General features: G+C 42.4%; 1 protein-coding gene across 3 annotated transcripts in view; it reads right to left on the reverse strand.

Moving 5' to 3' along the window:
* crocc2 (ciliary rootlet coiled-coil, rootletin family member 2) overlaps positions 1–19,119 on the reverse strand; it is a 122,708-nt gene that overhangs the window by 81,640 nt on the left and 21,949 nt on the right. Inside the window, exons 2-4 of one of the 3 annotated variants that reach the window (XM_062976525.1) lie at positions 14,027–14,177; positions 10,979–11,124; positions 6,089–6,247 (exon numbers count right to left, since the gene is read on the reverse strand). In XM_062976525.1, the coding sequence (XP_062832595.1) occupies positions 6,089–6,247; positions 10,979–11,124; positions 14,027–14,177 (456 nt within the window). Of the gene's footprint in view, positions 1–6,088; positions 6,248–10,978; positions 11,125–14,026; positions 14,178–19,119 lie in introns of those variants that run through there. The other 2 variants (XM_062976526.1, XM_062976527.1) reach the window with 2 other exon arrangements.

Raw genomic sequence — 19,119 nt, forward strand, 5'->3', positions numbered from 1 at the left:
CGATGGGGATGTATGTATATACTATAACAGAACCATGTAATGTAGACTAGGACAGTTGTCAGAAAAAGAGAAACTAAATAATAATAATAATAATAATAACAACAACAACAACAACAACAACAACAACAACAACAACAACAACTGGGGGATCACAAGCCAGAAAAAGTTACAGAGAATGAGCATGTCAAGCTACTCTGGGACTTCCGAATTCAGACAGACAGGGTTTTGGAGCACAATACTCCTGACCTCACGATCGTGTTAAAAGACAAAGTATGGATTGTCGATGTCGCAATCCCAGGTGACGGCAGGATTGAGGAGAAACAACTGGAAAAGTTGACACGATATGAGGATTTAAAGATTGAACTACAAAGACTATGGCACAAGCCAGTCAAGGTGGTCCCAGTGGTGATCGGCACACTGGATGCAGTGCCTAAAGGCCTTGGCCTGCACTTAAACACAATCGGCGCTGACAAAATTACCACCTGCCAGCTGCAGAAGACCACTTTACTGGGATCTGCTCGCATTATTCGCCGATACATCACACAGTCCTAGACACTTGGGAAGTGTCTGACGTGTGATCTAATTCAACAGCCAACAGAGTGTCTGCTGTGGACTCATCTTGTTGTGTTTCAAATAATAATAATAATAATCTTTATTTATATTTCACCCTATCTTCCTGAAGGGACTCAGGGCAGAACCCAATTACAAAAATGCCTGAATACAACATTCAATGCCTGAATATAACAACCAACACATACATAATATCAAAAAATGATAACACAATATATAAAAACAAATTGTAACTTAACATCTAAAATTAAGATAAAACATAACCTATCAAATAAATTATATTGACATAGAACAAAGTACCAAACAGAAGCCTTAAGAGGTGACTGAATTCCCTTGGGGATGTATATGTTGATTATTGCCAAAGACGTTAACTGAGTTAGCAAGGTAAACAGGGCCTGGATACAGATGACAAATATTAATTACAGGTATAGTAACAGTATCATTATCTAATCCTCCTCCTCCTCCTCCTCCTCCTCCTCCTCCTCCTCCTCCTCCTCCTCCTCCTCCTCCTCCTCCTCCTCCTCCTCCTCCTCCTCCTCCTCCTCCTCCTGCAGATACTTTATCAGTTGCTTTTTCATGCTATTCCCCTTCATATTAACCTTACCAAAAAGATGGAAACTGATAAGACATTATGTGAAATAATGTAGCAAATTCTAATCCCACAAACATTATCAAAAGCATTTCAGCAAGTCCAAAGCTAACATGTAAGAGTGACTAAGCATCTTCGCAAAATGTATCTGCCAGTTTAGCTGTTCGGACTCTATAGACTGTATACATATGTTAAAGAGGAAATAAGGGCAGTATCCCTTCTTGAACTTTGGATATTCTGTGTACAATCTCCTGATTCACATCCCAGGTCAGTTTCTTTTCTGCTGGAATATAAATTTTGAAGACATCCCACTGTCCCCATGTCTTTGTTTGTAGACCTCATCACATGAGGCTTGGACTCCTGGAAGACCTCCCCGATGCCCAGCCTCACAAATTTTGGGACAATCTTTTCTTCCATAAACATGCCAAGTTCCCTAGAAATCCAGCATTTATACTCCCCTAGCTCTGATTCCCCCAAAACTTTCCAAAACACCAAATAGAAGGAACAAATTGATCAAAAATTGGCCAAAATGGAAGCCAAAAGTCAAATCATGTCGCATTGGGCAAGTTGAAACTTGCTGTTTCAGCCAGCCAGATGGGCACATTGAAGAAAAATGGCCCCCCAGCCCCTGTGTACTTGCTCTTTAAACTGTACAAATAGTACTGTTCTCTTTTTTGAAAGCTTTCTCTGAGAGTTCTCGGAAAAGCTTTCCTAAGTATCTTTGAGGCTAATAGCTATTGCATATTTCTTAAGAAACCACCTGCATGTGATCACTGAGAGAAGTTTCTGTCTTTCGAAACCTCCTCAGGCCGTGATTGTTTGGTTCACAAGGCAAATTATTCATTTAAATAGCTCATGAGCAGAATGAAAGTTAAACCCCTTTGCTCTGTTCACGTTATTGTGTTTTAATAAAATGTTTATATCCTGCCTTTCCACCTCAGTATAAGCCACTCAAGGGACCTTAGTAAGAAACAAATTCAATTAAATGTAAAGAAAATCCCAAACAAAAGCCACAAATATACGCATAAAGCTATAACAAGCATAAAAAAACAGAAAACAGCAAGATAAATCCAAATAGGAACAACAAGGGGAGGTAAGGATGGAATAAGTACACAGGATTACTCATAAACAAAAAAGAACCCTATGGGACTTTAAGGATTAACACTGCCATAAAACACAAGCTGTGCTGGAATATGTCAGACCCTCAACATCTGATGAAGTGGATTGTAGTCTTTGATAAGTAAAGTTTTTTAAAACACTGCAAGACTGTTATGTTTGCTGAAACTAACATAGTTATCACGGAACAACAGACTGGTGCGAGATTGGGAGAGGAGTACGGTAGGGCTGTATCCTCTCACACTATCTATTCAACATGTATGCAGAAAACATCGTGCGACGTGCGGGGCTTGATGAATCCAAGGCTGGAGTTAAAATTGCTGGAAACAACATTAATAGCCTTAGATATGCAGATGATACCACCTTGATGGCTGAAAGCTAGGAGGAGATGAGGAGCCTTATAACCAAGGTGAAAGAAGAAAGTGCAAAAGCTGGGTTGCAGTTAAACATAAAAAAACAAGATTATAGCAACCAGACTGATGACTGATTGATAACTGGCAAATAGAGGGAGAAAACGTGGAAGCAATGATAGACTTTATATTTCTAGGCATGAAGACTACTGTGGATGCAGACTGCAGCCAGGATATCAGAAGACGTTTACTTCTTGGGAGGAGAGCAATGACCAATTTCGATAAAATAGTGAAGAGTGGAGACATCACACTGACAACGAAGGTCCGTAAACTTAAAGCAATGGTATTCCCCGTAGTAACCTATGGATGCAAGACATGGACTATAAGGAAGGTTGAGAAAAGGAAGATAGATGCATTTGAACTGTGGTATTGGAGGAAAATTCTGAAAGTGCCTTGGACCGCAGCCAGTCCATACTCCATGCCTGACTGAATGGAGGAAAGGATATCAAGGCAAAAATGAAGTACGTTGGCCACATAATGAGAAGACAGGAAATCTTGGAGAAGATAATGTTGCTGGAGAAAATAGAAGGAAAAAGGAAGAGGGGCAAGATGGATGGTATCCTCGAAGTGACCGGCTTGACCTTGAAGGATCTGCTGGTGGCGACGGCTGACAGAGAGCTCTGGCGTGGGCTGATCCATGAAGTCACAAAGAGTCGGAAGTAACTGAACGAATAAACAACAACAACATGGTTCCATATCCCATATCTATATCTAATCTAATCTAATCTAAATCCATAATAAAAGTGAAAACCCGTATGTGTGTATGTGGCTCACACAGACAGCCTCTGGCCTCCACAAACAGGCTACACTTCCCACTCCTGAGACGCTAGCAAGTCACTCCTTTGCACTGACATTGCGGTTACAGCGAGCACCATGAACAAGTAGCCCAACCCCTGCCAATGTCCTCCCCAAACACTACAAACCACCACCCAAGGAATGCTTTCATTTGGGGACAATTTCATCCTACATTTTGCTATTTCTTCCACCACAGGCAGGCACCCCAAGGTTCTCCATTGCTGTGGAATGTGCATGACCCCGCCTACTGCCCTTCCCTTTCAAATCTGTCTGCAAAACAAACAACAGAATTGAGCTGCAACTAAACTTACTGCAGGAGTTAGGGAGATTTAAGTTGTAGTTTAGCCTGCATCAAGTCAAAGCATTGTGACTCCTACTGGGGAATTTATAAGAGTTATAGTTCACCTACACCCAGAATGCTATAAACCCAAACAATTATGGGTCTGGACCACATTTCCCATCCATACCTGATATGCCCAGATTTGAATACTGGTGCGTTTTGAGGGGAATTACCCTGGACATTTGGGAGTAGTAGGTACTGGAATTTATAGTTCACCTGCAATGAACGAGCACTTCGAACCCCACCGATCATACACCAGGACCAAACTTGCCACACAGAGCCCCCATAACCAATACAACGTATTGGACAAGTTGGGGGGAAAGAAAGTTATATTTCACCTGCATCCAGAGAAACAGTGACCCCCACTGACAATGGACCACCACCACACTTTGCACAGAGAACCCTCATGACCAACTGAACATACTGCAGGTGTTACTGGGAAGCCAGGCAATGACCACCCAACGACATATCTGGACCACACTTGGTACACAGATCCAAAATGGCCAACTTTTCATACTGGCAGGGTTTTGGGAGGATTGAGCCACGCTTCTAGGAATTGTAGTTCACCCACTCCAAACACAGTACATAACATTGAAAGACAAATAACCCCATTCTCAAATGACCCGGGCACCACCGGGTCCCCAAGCTAGTTATACATAAAACAGGCTAAAATATATATGAAACACCAACAGAGGAATTTATCACATGAGGCAGGCAAATCACAATTACAGCAGGACAACAGCATCTTTGTGTTGGCCTTATCACATGATGTTGCTCCTCTTTGACCAGTATCTCAGTGGGAGACAGTGATTCTTTTACAAACACAAATAATTCATTAATGATCTTCTTTTGCTAAACAAATTACTTTAATGGTCACCCCTTGGGATGAAATCATAAGAAAACAACTCCATGCGATATGCCCCATTGTTTTCCTGCTGCAATTGTGATTTGCTTGGCTCATATGTAAACTCCATATTCTTTAGTTTTGACTTTTGTTACCAAGGAATGAGTTAACTGTATTACTTGGTGTCTGTTCAAACACCTAGGCCTAGTAATGCAGTAGCCTCTATAATGCAGTCTTGCTGACCTGGGCTCAAATATGCAATGATGGGACCTGTTGATGACTTTAGTGAGTAGGTGGACCCATGTGGTAAAAGGCAGTGTTTGTGAAATTTCAAGCCATTTTTTTATTTTGAAGGTAATGAGCAGAATAATATTGGCCCAGTAATTAAATAGAAGATGGTGTCACACTAGAGCAGTGGTTCTCAACCTGTAGTCCCCAGATGTTTTGGTCTTCAACTCCCAGAAATCCTAACAGCTGGTAAACTGGCTGGGATTTCTGGGACTTGTAGTCAAAACACCTGGGGACCCATGGGTTGAGAACCACTGAACTAAAGATACATTTTTCAAGCAACTGAATGCAATCAGCTGAAGCCTTCAGAAGCAGCGTCTTAAGAAAGTGTGTTAAAATAATCCAGCCATGATGGAAGCATGACTTTGGCATGGCCATGGACAGATATGTGATCTCCTGAAATGGGTGCACAGGTAACACTACCAGAATATCCAGAAGCAAAGCTGAGTTCAGGGGTTCTTTAATACTACAAATCCATCATTTCGAGGAATGCAGACTGACACAAAATAGTCTTGAATGAATTGCCTTTACCAGGTTAGACCTCCAAGTAACCAAAAATACTTCCGTGTTAGCCTTGCACGATTCAGCTTTCACATTTAGATTTATGGAGGTCCACTAAACTGTTTCCGATAGCTTGCATCACAGCTGGGAAGAAACGCCTAACAAGCAACCACGGTTATTTGTAATGTGTTACATTTGGAGTAGTCATATCAACAGCATTACTTTAAAAAGATAGCATGATTATTAGTAATGTTTACTGGTCAATTCTGAGACATTGTTTTTGGGTATCATTTAGAGGATTACAAAGCAATTAAAAATAACATGGCAATAGCACATTAACTATTTCACACTCTTTTAATAACACCAAGAAATTACTTTTCTCAGGGCACTGGGTCATGTGAAGCAAAAAACTGTAATTATGTTCCAAGCTCTGACCAGCAATATGAATGGGAAATATATAAGTAACTGGCCCCATAAAGATAAAAAGCCAAGGACATGAAGAGTCTCTATTTCCTTAATCCAAAATTAAGAATGAGTTTGTGCACAAAATTTCACATTTTGGTCCTTATAGAACCCATCCAAGAAAACCCACAATTTCCCCTTTCAGGAAACCTGGGCAAGGTGCTGCCACCCACCTTGTTCTGCATCTTCTGCACGAGCTGAGCTTGGCGCTGCTGCCCATCTTGGAAGGCTTGCAACTTGCGCTTCTGTGCCTTCTCATCCTCTTTGAACTGATGCATAATCTGCAGGGACATTGCGCTTCCCTCTATCTCTCCTCGCAATGCTTGCTCCATCTACAAAAGCAAACACTTCCCCTGATCCACATGGCCCAACAAAGGCTGGGAGTAGAGCAGCTTAACTCCTTAAACATCATACAAGTACAATTTGTTAGGAAACAACCAACAAGAGAAAATAATAATATTATTAATAATAACAATAACAACAACAACTTTATTTTTGTACCCTGCTTCCATCTCCCTGAAGGAACTCGGGGCAGATGACATGAGGACGAGCCCAATCAACATAGTTAAAATATAAAATATGACATACTAAATACATACACAGTACACAAACAACAGCATAAAAACAGAAAAACAGAAACACCATAGCAAAAACAAATCAACCATCAAACCAACCAATAAAGCTGAAATAACTGTCAGTTCCTAGGCATGGGTGGGAAGGCTGGTGCAAATCAATTTTGAAGATAAAGCTGACGGATAAAGTGCATAATCAGACAGCAAAGATTAGGGGTGGAGGACAATGGAAAGTGGAGCATAATATGTCTGAATAGAGAATAGTAGTAAAGTGCAAGGATGCGATTTTATGTCCTAGTTGGGGTCAAGTGATCCAGGGGAATTGTCTAATCAAAGGCACAGTGGAACATCCACGTTTTTAGATCTTTCCGGAAGATGGACAAGGTGGGTGCTAGCCTAATTTCCCTGGGGAGGGAGTTCCAAAGCCGGGGGGTGACCGCTGAGAACACCCTCTTTCTCATCCCCACCAGCAGTACCTGCGATGGGGGTGGGAGCGAGAGAAGCGCCTCCTCAGAGGATCTTAGGGACCACACAGATTCATAGGGAAGATGCCATCATGAAGGTAGCCAGGTCCCGAACTGTTTAGGGCTTTATAGGTGAAAACCTGCACCTCGAATTGGGACTGGAAACTTATTGGTAGCCAGTGGAGCTGTCTGAACAGGAGGGGCTATCGCTGCCTGTAATATGCCCCATGAAATGCTTTAACAAATGAAAATTTTTCAGAACCTTTTTTTAGCAGCATTGACAAAGGGAGGATGAAGGATGAAAAAATAATAGTGTTGGGTTGCACCTACACTGGAAAATTAATGCAGTTTGATACCACTTTAACTGCCATGGCTGGGATTTGTAGTTTTCTTATGAAACAAGAGGAAACGTGATTCAAGCTGTGCATGAATAAAGACCTCCTCCATTCATTCCACTACTACCATTCAGCAAGAAGGAGCAGCTGGGTGCAGGGCAGTGGTCCCAGCCTGTTGCTGGAAGAGCTCTTTGGAAGACTTGATGCTGAGTCAGGCCTGAATCATTGTGCCTGTCAGGAGGACAAGAGTGAAGGATTGTTTGGACTTAGAATTATTTATGCTCCTTTGGATGGGAAATTTTGCTGAGCCGAGAATGTACCCCAGGCAGCAAACTCAAACAGGAGTACTTGGTGGGGAAGGAAGATTCACAGTATGACCAGATGCAACCACACAAACTCCAAAAACAAGCAGCGTGTGAAAACGGGACCAACATCCTGTCCACTCGTAACATGCCTGGAGAAATCTCAAAGGGCTCTTTTTTGCATACCATAATCTCCCAACATTTGCACACTAGGATGTGATTCCTGGCAGTTCCCTTTCAAAGGGTCATTGCTGAAGCAGAATGCTAGCTGGCCAGTTGGATTTAAAAGCAGCTGCTCTACCATTCATTCTCTGAGGCGGCATTCATCAGAACGATCTTGAAGGAAGAAATTACCCTCATCTGGGTAATGATGTCACATTGACCCATATTACACCTATTTAAATGTTAACATATTTTGCTCTTAGAAATAACATGCTGACCCTGTCTGTCATGGGAAACACACGCCAGCAGGAGTTGGCTAAAGTCAGTCTCCAATGGGGAAAATGATGATTGGCAGCTGTTAATATGCATCTGTTATTCATGGGAACAGGGGAAAATAGGCCCAGCAGATTCTTCACATGAAATGGCCTTATCTTTATGGTTAATTACACAGATGAAACATGGCTGTTGCCAAGGTAACAGTACTGTTTATTCATGAATACAAATGGAACCCTGAAGACACTTACGAAACCAGCCCAAACGTCTTCTTCTTGGAATAGGTTTGAGGACTGGCAGATAGGAAATGCACTTAATTAACACAGGCGGCTAGGGGTGGAGGTCTTTTATAGAAAAACCACATTGAGAAGGCCAGGAGAGAAATCGCTTGGAGAGGACCATATTTTCCTATTTCCCCTCTCATTGTCTCTAATGGGAAGGAATTTGATAATCGCTTCTCAGGTGGGTATAGTTGTCAGTTCTACATGGTGCTGTGCCTGGATAAAGAGAGGGCTATAAGTTTCTACAAAACTGCCCCAGTAACATCCCAAACTATCCCATTTTCAACCTCACTGCTGGTCAGTCATCACAGGAATAGGACAAAGTCAGCTGGAAAAACTGCTGCCAGCCAGGAAAGTCCCTGCTGCCAGACCCCCCTACTCTGAAGGCACAGACTGCCCCCATGTAGCCTGAACACACATTTCTTTATTATATTACACATTTCTATTTCTGTAATTACTGCCTTCACTGGGTCCATAGTAGATACAGTGTTCACTCCCTACTTCGCGGTTCGCTTTTCACTCCCTCACTGCATCACGTTTTTTTTCTGGATGGTGGCACATGCGTAAAAGGTGCCAGTTTTCCTTTTGCACATGCGCGCTCCCTTTCGGCAGCGTCCATCTGGGCCACTCTCGATGCCGACAAGAGGGAGGCGCATGCACAAAAGGGAAACTGGCAGGCGCCGGAGAGGAGGCCGCCAAGAAGAATCACAGGAAGAAGACTTGAAAGGGGGAAAAGGCCACCAAACTACTAATATAATGTGTAAATATTAAAATAAATGCAGTGCCCCTACTTCACGGATTTTCACTTATTGCGGATGGTCCTGGAACATAAATCCTGCAATAAGTGAGGGAATACTGTATATACTATTCGAAGAGACAGCTCATCTCCTGTTTTCATCAAGCACAAGGTGGAGGAACACTACAGGGCCTCAATGGTTGGAATATAGTGCATAAGCAGGTTGGTGACATTTTTGTATTGTTATTGATTTTATGTTTTTTTTATTGATCGTTGCTTCAGGCAGAATAGAAATATTGACAGTAAATAAACACAATATATACTAGGAAACAGAGATAAATATATGAATTACAGCTAGGCTGCTATCACTATATAAATCGGAGAAAAACTGCTTACCAGATATATGTATTAGTTTGACATTTCCTGGAATAAGGACATGTTTCTCAAACAGAGTAAAGGGTTAATTAACAGCCCACTGGTCTCCTTCCATTCATCCCCATTTATTGCTTTCCCATGGAAAAGCCAACCTAAAATTGTGATTTTTGTCATCAAAGCTACCACCTAGCTTGGAAAGGTACAGTACTACCAAGTGCGTTCCAGCCATTTTTCTGCTGCTGTATGTAAATATCACTTCATTAACAACGATGTAGATGAAATTAGTGATGTTATGTATCTCAGATTTAAAATGAACTCCTGCAGCCTCCATACTTCATTCTGTAGGTGCAGAGTCATTTGTGTTTTCCTGCTATCACTAAATACAAATCATTTAAAAGAGTCCTGGCTCTTTAAAGAAATGGGATAAAAACTACTGTATTAATAGTGGCCACTTCTCAAGTTCACTAAATGGCCAAGCGCCACACACTTTTTGGTTATTTCAAAGGGCTGTGGAAGTTTAAAACACAGAGAATTAACTGCAAATGTGCAAAATAGTTTTTAAAACAGCAGAAATTAAACATTAATTCTTCATGAACAATTATTAAAAATTCACCTTGCCTTAGTCAAAGCCTTAAAAATGCATTCTTTCTTTCTTAGAATGCAAGGTTTACTTCCACCTAAAACACCACCAAGCCTCGTTGATTGGCATTACAAAGCATAATATAGAACAGAAACATCCAGTCACTTCAAATTAGGAAGTCTCGCTTTTATTCCCAATCTACAATATCTTTGAAAATTTTCTCTATTTTTCTTACATGATGTCTCTCACTATCTCTATGCATTGTCATTTTTTCCCTACAGAGACAAACCTTTCAATTAAATTTGAATCTATGAAATAGACCCCAGAAACTTTAAAATATTTCTAGGCTAATACCTGGTTCTTAAAACTACTTTCAGGAGTTTTGACAGTCCTACATGTTGCTTCATGAAGTTTTGATGACCACAAATGTTTGAGCATTTAAAAATTGCGCTTGTTAGATCTTGGAAGATGTTCAGAATGTTCAAAGGATTCTATAGAGAAAAATCCATCTCATATCTATTCTTTAAGTGTTTGTGGAAACACTATGGAATCTTTATCCACAAGAGGTATTTCTGGCCTGTCCTAACTTGGGGTCTTCCTGCTATGTTACAACTCCAGTCTCTCTGAATGCCATAGCTCTTGGGCTTCCAGCAGACTGCAGAATGCTAAAGTATATGCCACATTTAAAGCATTGTGGTTGCTCAGCATCTGGGGAACCTGAACTTAAGTGTGCACCATCAAGGCTTACCCTAGCAATAAAAGGTTAATGTTAACTTTTAGTAAGTTCTCCAACCTCACCTCCTGCATGCTGTTTACTGCCCAGCGTTCTAACTTCCTATTTATCCCACATACAAGAAATAATGATGGATAATAATTTTCTATAATTCTAGATATTTCTCTTTTTTGGAAGAGAAAAGCATTCCCTAGGATTTTTTCATCGAAATTAAGGGCAGAGCTAATGAGTTTTTAAAATCTGGTCTTACTCTATCATTAACGGCCTGGTATTTGCTAGCCAGCTCATCTTTCTCTGCACGGGTTTGTGCCAACAGGTCCTCAAGGCGTGACAGCTCTTTCTGAAGCAGGCGATTTTCTTCTTGCATATTGACTGGAAGGGCTGCTCCTGACAAACCTGGTAACAGTGGTAAAAGGGCACATTAGCTGTGGGAAAGACAACCTTGACCAAAGACTTGGAATTGCTGCAGGATTCTTGTCCCTATGTATGTACTTTATACAAGGCAGGCATATGAAGTATCTGCAATCCCAAGCAATTCTACTTACCTTGTTTCCCCCAAAATAAGACCTATGCCGAAAATAAGACTTATCATGATTTTTCAGCATTTCTGAGGATGCTCAAAATATAAGCCCTATTTCAAAAATAAGCCCTAGATATAGTTCATTTTAAAAGTCAATTTGGAAAAATAAGACTGCCCCTGAAAACAAGTTCTAACACATCTTTTGGAGAAAAAAATTAATATAAGACCCTGTCTTATTTTTGGGGAAACAGGGTAGTTGTGGCAGGGACTCAAATATTACCACTTAACTTGCCAAATGAATGTACTGGCATCAGAGTAGAAAAGTTATTTTTTGGATTGCACCTTCAAGATACTCTTGACCAGCATGATAAGAAGCCATTGTCTGCCTGTGACCCTTAGGCAGTTTTTGGATCTCACAACTTATACAACCAATTATGTTTGAAATTTTGGGGAGGAGGATTCTAGGAGCTGTAGCCAAAAATGTAACCTTTCCAAACTGATTGGTTCTTAGAACTGATTACAAATAAATACATGAAAAGAGCACTGCCTGTTGATGTAGTTGTTTGGAGCTTTGCCATGGTAAGTTAATGGTGAAGGAAGGAGAAGCATACAGATCCTCCCCATCTGTCAGCCTCTAAATTTGTTGGTAAACAGTACCAACTAATTTGAAACACGAGGAACCCAAATTATGAGGACATATGCTAGCTAGGGACTGTCATGGGGGAATTCTCTTGTTCAGTTACATGAGTCCTTGTATATAATTTCTGCATGTCTTCCATTAAACAAAGATGGGAGGGTAGCTGGCACACTTTACATGAACAGATGACCTAAGGAATCATGGGCGATCATTCGTCGCCAAGTATGATTGTCTTCCAGAGACAGAGTCTTGGTGGTGAGCCCATAAATGACTGTGAAGACCTATTCTGGATCCAAATGGGCCCCATCTACACTGCCATATAAAATCCAGAATATCTGATGTAATAATCTGGATTATACATCAGTGTAGATCCAGCCATGAAGTTTCATACTGAGGACATAGTTTTCCAGATGGAATGATTTGGTCACTGAAGAACAGGCTTCATCCACTGCACATCCTCCTCAAAGAAAGAAGAACAAACAAAGCCATCCTACACTAGTCATCATGTGTGAATGGTAGTTGCATATGGGTTAAAATATTGGTGTTTAGTTTGACAAAGCTGTGCACTACTTTATTGCATTTGTGACAATTCCCCTTCCCAGAAGCATTAGGTCTAATGACAATAATGATGTTTTTAAAAGCATACTTAGGGACAAGAGTGTTTTTCTTTTCTTTTGCAAGAGTTGTCTGTGTAAACATATTATGTTCTCACTACATATGTTTCAGGGATGCTTTTGAGTACCCAAAACTGGGTTTTCTCCTGGAACTGAATCCTGACTCAGACTGATGTCTGGTATGGATATTGATATGGAGAGAGGAGGTAAAATGAGTCCATTGACCCACACAATAAAAATTCTTCCTTTTAAATGAAATGTTCTTTAAGTCTCTGAGTATCTAGAATTGCTGCAACATAAAAATTGACTTAGAAATACAAACAATGGAGGCCGGTAATATTACCCAGGGAATGTAAACACAGCAAATATGAGTTCTAGATGTGAATGGTTTTCAGCGCCTCACTTTTTCCAATACTAGAAATTTGGGGACAGAAGAAAAATGGTGTGTGTGGGGGGCGGGGGGTTCTAATGAACCACAATGCCCTCATATTGCCCCTCTGTCTATAGCTACATGTCTAATGTCTGGCTAAACTTCTAGCTATGGATTTAAGGAGATGCATGGGGACAAATTGCCTTGAAAAGGCCTCTTAATCACAAGTTTCATGTTAGTCCCGCCCAGCTATTACAGAGAATGCTAATCTTCCATGTGGGAAATGGGAATCCTGGGCTCATTTTCCAGCTCTGGTCCAGACATGTTGAGTGTTGCTTGGCAAGTTGCTCAATATTTCTGCTTGTCACATAGAAAATGAGGGCAAATAACTCCCTTCTCTTCTGGCAGTCTGGGCTGTGGATAATCTCTCTCATTTTCTGTTTAGCCAGCACTTGGCATGGGAGTGGCTGATGAGAATCCCAAAATATTCAGGAATTCCCGCCATTTAGGATTTTTGAAATGAGAGAAATCCATGATATTCTTTAGGAATGCAGAAAAAAGGAGCAATTGTTTTAGGGAAGATGTTTCACGTTCTTTTTATGGTTTCTATGTTTTACATCCAAGAAAACCCTCTGCTTCTGGCCAGCACAACATATGATTCATTTGCCATATACCAAAGCTGCTGGATTTCTCTAGCTTTTTGGAATAAGCCAAACTGCTTATTCTGAACTGGGGTGTGTGTGTGATTATGTCTGAGTTTCTGACAGATTTTTCCAAAGTGGAAGTGGCTGATATACTTAGACCACAGCATTCCAACCCTGGAGGCCAAATGGAGGATCTTAAGAGTCATCAAATCCCATCTCCTGAAATTTGTAGTTTTAAAATTTCTATTTTCCCAGGAACAAGCTATATCCCCCCAGTCATTCCAAGGCAGTTTGTTGTTAAGTGCCTTCAAGATTTTGAAAACTTATGGAGACCCATCACAGGTTTTTCTTAGCAAGGTTTGCTCAATGGAAAATTGCCTTTGCCTTTCTCTGAGGCTGAGAATGTATGCCTTGCCCAAAGTAACTCAGTGGGTTTCTGTGTACAAGTAGGGGTACAAACCCTGATCTACGGAGTTATAGTCCAATGCTCAAACTACTACAACAAAGCAGTACCTTGAGACAATGGTTCAGACAAACTCTGTGTGATGATCTGTCGAATCCTGGCTGGGACAGTTGTGGGTGCAGCTCTCTCTCCTTCCCCTCGCACTGTCAATGCTTTGTCATCTTGGCTTGCTCTAGGATGCAGGATGGTGTCTTCTAGTTTCTGAAATATAGGAAAAAGTCAAACTCTCGATAAAAAACTTGGGCATGTCCAAATATGAATGAGAGTCATTGTTACCTTGGATTCAATCCATGGCTGAATAATCAACAACAAGTTTATCTACAATACACAGTTGATCCACTTCAATTGCTTTGGCTCCATCTGATGGAATCCTAGGTTTGTAGTTTGGTTTTGCAACATTCCTACATGCACTTTAGGTAGCTTTTATTGTAATATAAAGAGATCTGGCTCATGTTGAAAACAAATATGACATTCATCCAAATTCCACAAGAGCTAAGTATCAACATGACCCAACATTCTCAAAATATAATTCCAAATATCTAACCAATACAGTGTTAAATATGGAGTAGGCGTGAAGACGAACAGTTATGTCTAAAATAAAATGCTTGTAAAAATAGCAAAAAAGAGACATATTTTGCAACGTAACTGAATTAGATTTTTTACACTGTCAGTTGATATCTAATTATTGAGATATCATGAAATGAATTAGAATAGGTATTTATTACACAACCATTCTTTCAAGCAGAATTACTATTAATCTTCTTTCTTCTGCCAACATACACCAGCAATTATGAACATTTATTAGCTCTGACATTTATTTATTTATTTATTTTTCAAACTTATATGCCGCCACTCCCCTAGGGCTCGGAGCGGCTTACATGAACCGGCTAAAATCAACAATTTAAAAAACATTTTAAAAACATCATTAAAAAAAAAAATCTTTAAAACATCCTAAAAGCACCTTTTAAAACATCAGCAACAGAACTCAAAAGCCTGCCGAAACAGGTGTGTCTTACATGCCCTGCGGAAGGCCAACAAGTCCCGCAAGGCACGAACTTCAGGTGGCAAGGTGTTCCACAGAGATGGCGCCACTACTGAAAAGGCTCTGCGTCTAGTTGCAGTTAGACGCAAGGTCTTAAAACTGGGGACTTCCAGCAGGTCTTGGTCCTCAGAACGGAGGGATCTCTGGGGTTTGTAAGGGGTGAGGCGGTCCCTCAGGTACATCGGCCCTGGACCATGTAAGGCCTTGAAGGTAAGCACCATCACTTTGAAAGTGATCCGGTGCTCAATTGGTAACCAGTGCAGCTGCCGTAAGATTGGTGTTATGTGGCATCTTATGGGGACTCCCGCAAGGAGCCGGGCAGCTGCATTTTGCACCAATTTGAGCTTCCGGATCACCGACACAGGAAGGCCAATGTAAAGGGCATTACAGTAATCCAGTCTCGAGATGACTGTAGCCTGGATCACTGTAGCCAGGTTGTCCCTAGATAGATAGGGGGCTAGCCGTCTAGCCTGCCGAAGATGAAAAAAGGCAGTTTTGGTAACGGCGGAGACCTGGGCCTGCATCGTCAGTGAAGGGTCCAAGAGGACTCCCAGACTCTTTACTAGTGAAGACGGGCGTAGCACTTCACCATCCAGGGTTGGCAACTGGATATCCCCACTGCCCGGTCGGCCCAGCCATAGGAACTCCGTCTTTGCTGGATTCACCCTCAAACTACTGGAACGCAACCATCCAATAATGGCCTCGAGGCACTGGTGAAAACTGTCGGGTACAGACTCCGGTTGGCCTTCCATCTTTAACACAAGCTGAGTGTCGTCAGCATATTGATAACACTCGAGCCCGAAATCTCGGACCAGCTGAGCAAGTGGTTGCATATAGATGTTAAACAACAGAGGGGAGAGAATGGCCCCCTGAGGAACCCCACAATGTAGAGGGGACCTCTCAGAGACCAGGCCCCCCCTCTCCACTCGCTGTCCACGGTTGTGAAGAAAGGAGGCCAGCCAATTTAAAGCTGTCCCCCTAACTCCAGCAACGGCAAGGCGGTGGGTCAGAAGATTGTGATCGACTGTGTCAAATGCTGCTGTGAGATCCAATAACACAAGCAACACCGACCCGCCCCGGTCAAGCTGGCATCGGAGATGATCTGTGATGGAAACCAATACAGTCTCTGTCCCATGCCCCGCACGGAAGCCAGACTGGAAAGGATCCAGTCCGGCTGTGTCGTCTAGGAACTGCTGCAGCTGCACCGCTACTGCCCTCTCAATCACCTTGCCCAGAAATGAAAGATTCGAAACTGGGCGGTAGCTGGAGGGAACCAAACGATCTAAATCTGGTTTTTTCAGCAGAGGAGAGACCACTGCCTCTTTTAATCCCTCTGGAAAGACTCCTTGCTCAAGGGAGCTGTTTATTATCTTCAGCAGCGGGTCACGTAATCCCTCCAAGCAGGATTTTACTAACCAAGAGGGACACGGGTCAAGGGAGCAAGTGGTCGGTCTAGCTGCAGCTATGAGCCTATCGAGACCCTCTGCGTCCAGTGGGATGAACTGGTCGAGGGTGGGCCCAGCAAGTGGCCACGGAGTCTCAAGTTCTCTCATTGTATCAGTTGTGGCGGGGAGGTCCCGGCGTAGTAGTGAGATCTTGTCAGCAAAATAGCTTTGAAAAGCCTCGGCTGAAGGGGTCTGATCATCACTTTTTGGGTTGGTAGGAACCGTCGTTAGAGATCTAATTATTTTGAACAATTTTGCCGGGCGTGAGCTGGCGGACTCTATCAAAGAGGCATAGTATACTCTCTTTGCTTCGATGGTAGCATGCTCATAGGACTCCATAAATGCCCTGTAAGCTGATCTCGAAGCTCTGTCATGAAGTTCTCGCCACACGCCCTCTAGCCGTCTCTTTTCCCGCTTCATCGATCGAAGTTCCTCGGTGAACCAAGGAGACCGATTTCGGCGGGGTTGGAGAGGGCGTCTAGGGGCGATCTCGTCGAGTGCATTGGACAGCCTGATGTTCCACATGTCCACCTGCACATCGATTGAGTCGCTGACAGGCTCCAGATCCTTCAGAGCATTCTGGAACCTACTAGGTTCCATAAGTCTTCTTGGGCGAGCCCAAATCGGCTCGGCGCCCTTGCCAGGTGGGTAGGCATGCTCCAGCCTGATTCTCAGGGCACAGTGATCCGACATGTAATCATAAAGATACATTTTTATAAACAGGATCTATTATTCATCTACTAAGCAGAAATATCTGAGGAAAACATGATATGGAAATATATGCCATTACTAATTACTGGGGCTATGATAGCGCAGCGGGTTAAACCGCTAAGTTGCAGAACTTGCTGACTGGAAGGTCAGTGGTTTGAATCCGTGAGACGGGGTGCACTTGAAGGCACACGACAATCTTATATAACATCATGGCAACGTGGTTTTAGCATTGAATGGGGTTCAAATCCTCAGCCGGTCATGAAAACTCACTCTGCATCCTTGGGCAAGTCACACATGCTTAATTTCAGAAAACCCTGTCCTGAACCGGTGTCTGACCGCTGTGTCGAACTGGATGAGGGCGAACAAATTGAAACTTAATCCAGACAAGACAGAGGTCCTCCTGGTCAGTTGCAGGGCTGAACAGGGTATAGGGTTACAGCCTGTGTTGGATGGGGTCGCACTCCCCCTGAAGACACAGGTTCGCAGTCTGGGGGTTCTCCTGGACTCATCGCTGAGCCTGGAGCCCCAGGTCTCAGCGGTGGCTAGGGGAGCTCTCGCACAACTAAGACTTGTGCACCAGCTGCGCCCGTACCTTGGGAGGTCTGACTTGGCCATGGTGGTCCACGCTCTCGTTACATCCCGTTTGGACTACTGCAACGCGCTCTACGTGGGGCTGCCTTTGGAGACGGCTCGGAAGCTCCAACTAGTACAACGGGCGCCAGCTAGACTAATAACAGGAGTGGCTTGCAGGGAGCGTACCACCCCCTTGTTAAGCCAGCTCCACTGGCTGCTGATATGCTACCGAGCCCAAACCAGCACAGAGTGCTGGTTTTGACCTATAAAGCCCTAAATGGTTCTGGCCCATCTTACCTGTATCTCCCCCTATGAGCCTTCTAGAACTCTTAGATCATCGGGGGAGGCCCTGCTCTCGGTCCCACCTGCCTCGCTGGTAAGGCTGGTGGGAACGAGGGACAGGGCCTTCTCGGTGGTGGCTCCTCAGCTGTGGAACACCCTCCCTAGCAACATACGGCAGATACCAACTCTCCTAAGCTCCAGGAAAGCCTTAAAGACATGGTTGTGCATGCAAGCTTTTAATGAATGAGAACATGGACTTTACATGACTTGTACAAAGATTTATTGAGGATTCTGGATGAATGGATTCTAATCTTGGACATGCTTAAAATTTTATATAATGTGATTTTATTTTGTAATGGTATCTGTTTTATATGAATTGTTGTTTTGTAGATTTTTTTATATGAATTTTTGTTTTTACATTGTTTTTAGGCATTGAATTTTTGCCTATTTATTGTAAGCTGCTTTGAGTCCCCTCGGGGAGAAAGGCGGGGTAAAAGTGATGTAAATAAATAAATAAATAAATGTCACTATAAGTCGGAAGTAATTTGAAGGTAAACAACAACAACAAATCCAAAAAACAAAATAGGAATCCCATAAAGGGACACTTCTGAAAGAAAAGGACATATTTTTAAACATCACAGCATATGTTGCACCCATTAAATACCCATTTGTCAAATAGGCTTTTAGAAGTGATATAGACCAGAAGGCTCTGGGGGCAAAAAACTGACAATTAGGAACAGGTATTTAAGAACTGTTTTTTTTCAGGGGTCGAGGAGTTAACCTTAGCAAGGAGGTTGTTATTAGTTTTGCATCCTTGCAGAAACATTTTTACCAAGGAATGAAAATATAGAATATATTGTCTGAAATCATCATGATCCAACTAAAACAGGTAACAATATTCCCTCCAGAATTTCACAGATGCAAACAATGATACATGTAGCTAAGCACCACCAGCATGTGGTCGAGATGACAACTATTCGTAATGAGGAAGAACACACAGGCTGATAAGTGCAGAAAGGGGGAAGGGTTGTGTCTGTGACACTGCTGTCACTTCTTGTTGGCTCCCTGCAAACACCTGGCTGCCATGCAT

Source organism: Anolis carolinensis, chromosome 3 (genome assembly GCF_035594765.1).
Source record: "Anolis carolinensis isolate JA03-04 chromosome 3, rAnoCar3.1.pri, whole genome shotgun sequence".
Taxonomy (NCBI): Eukaryota; Metazoa; Chordata; class Lepidosauria; order Squamata; family Dactyloidae; genus Anolis; species Anolis carolinensis.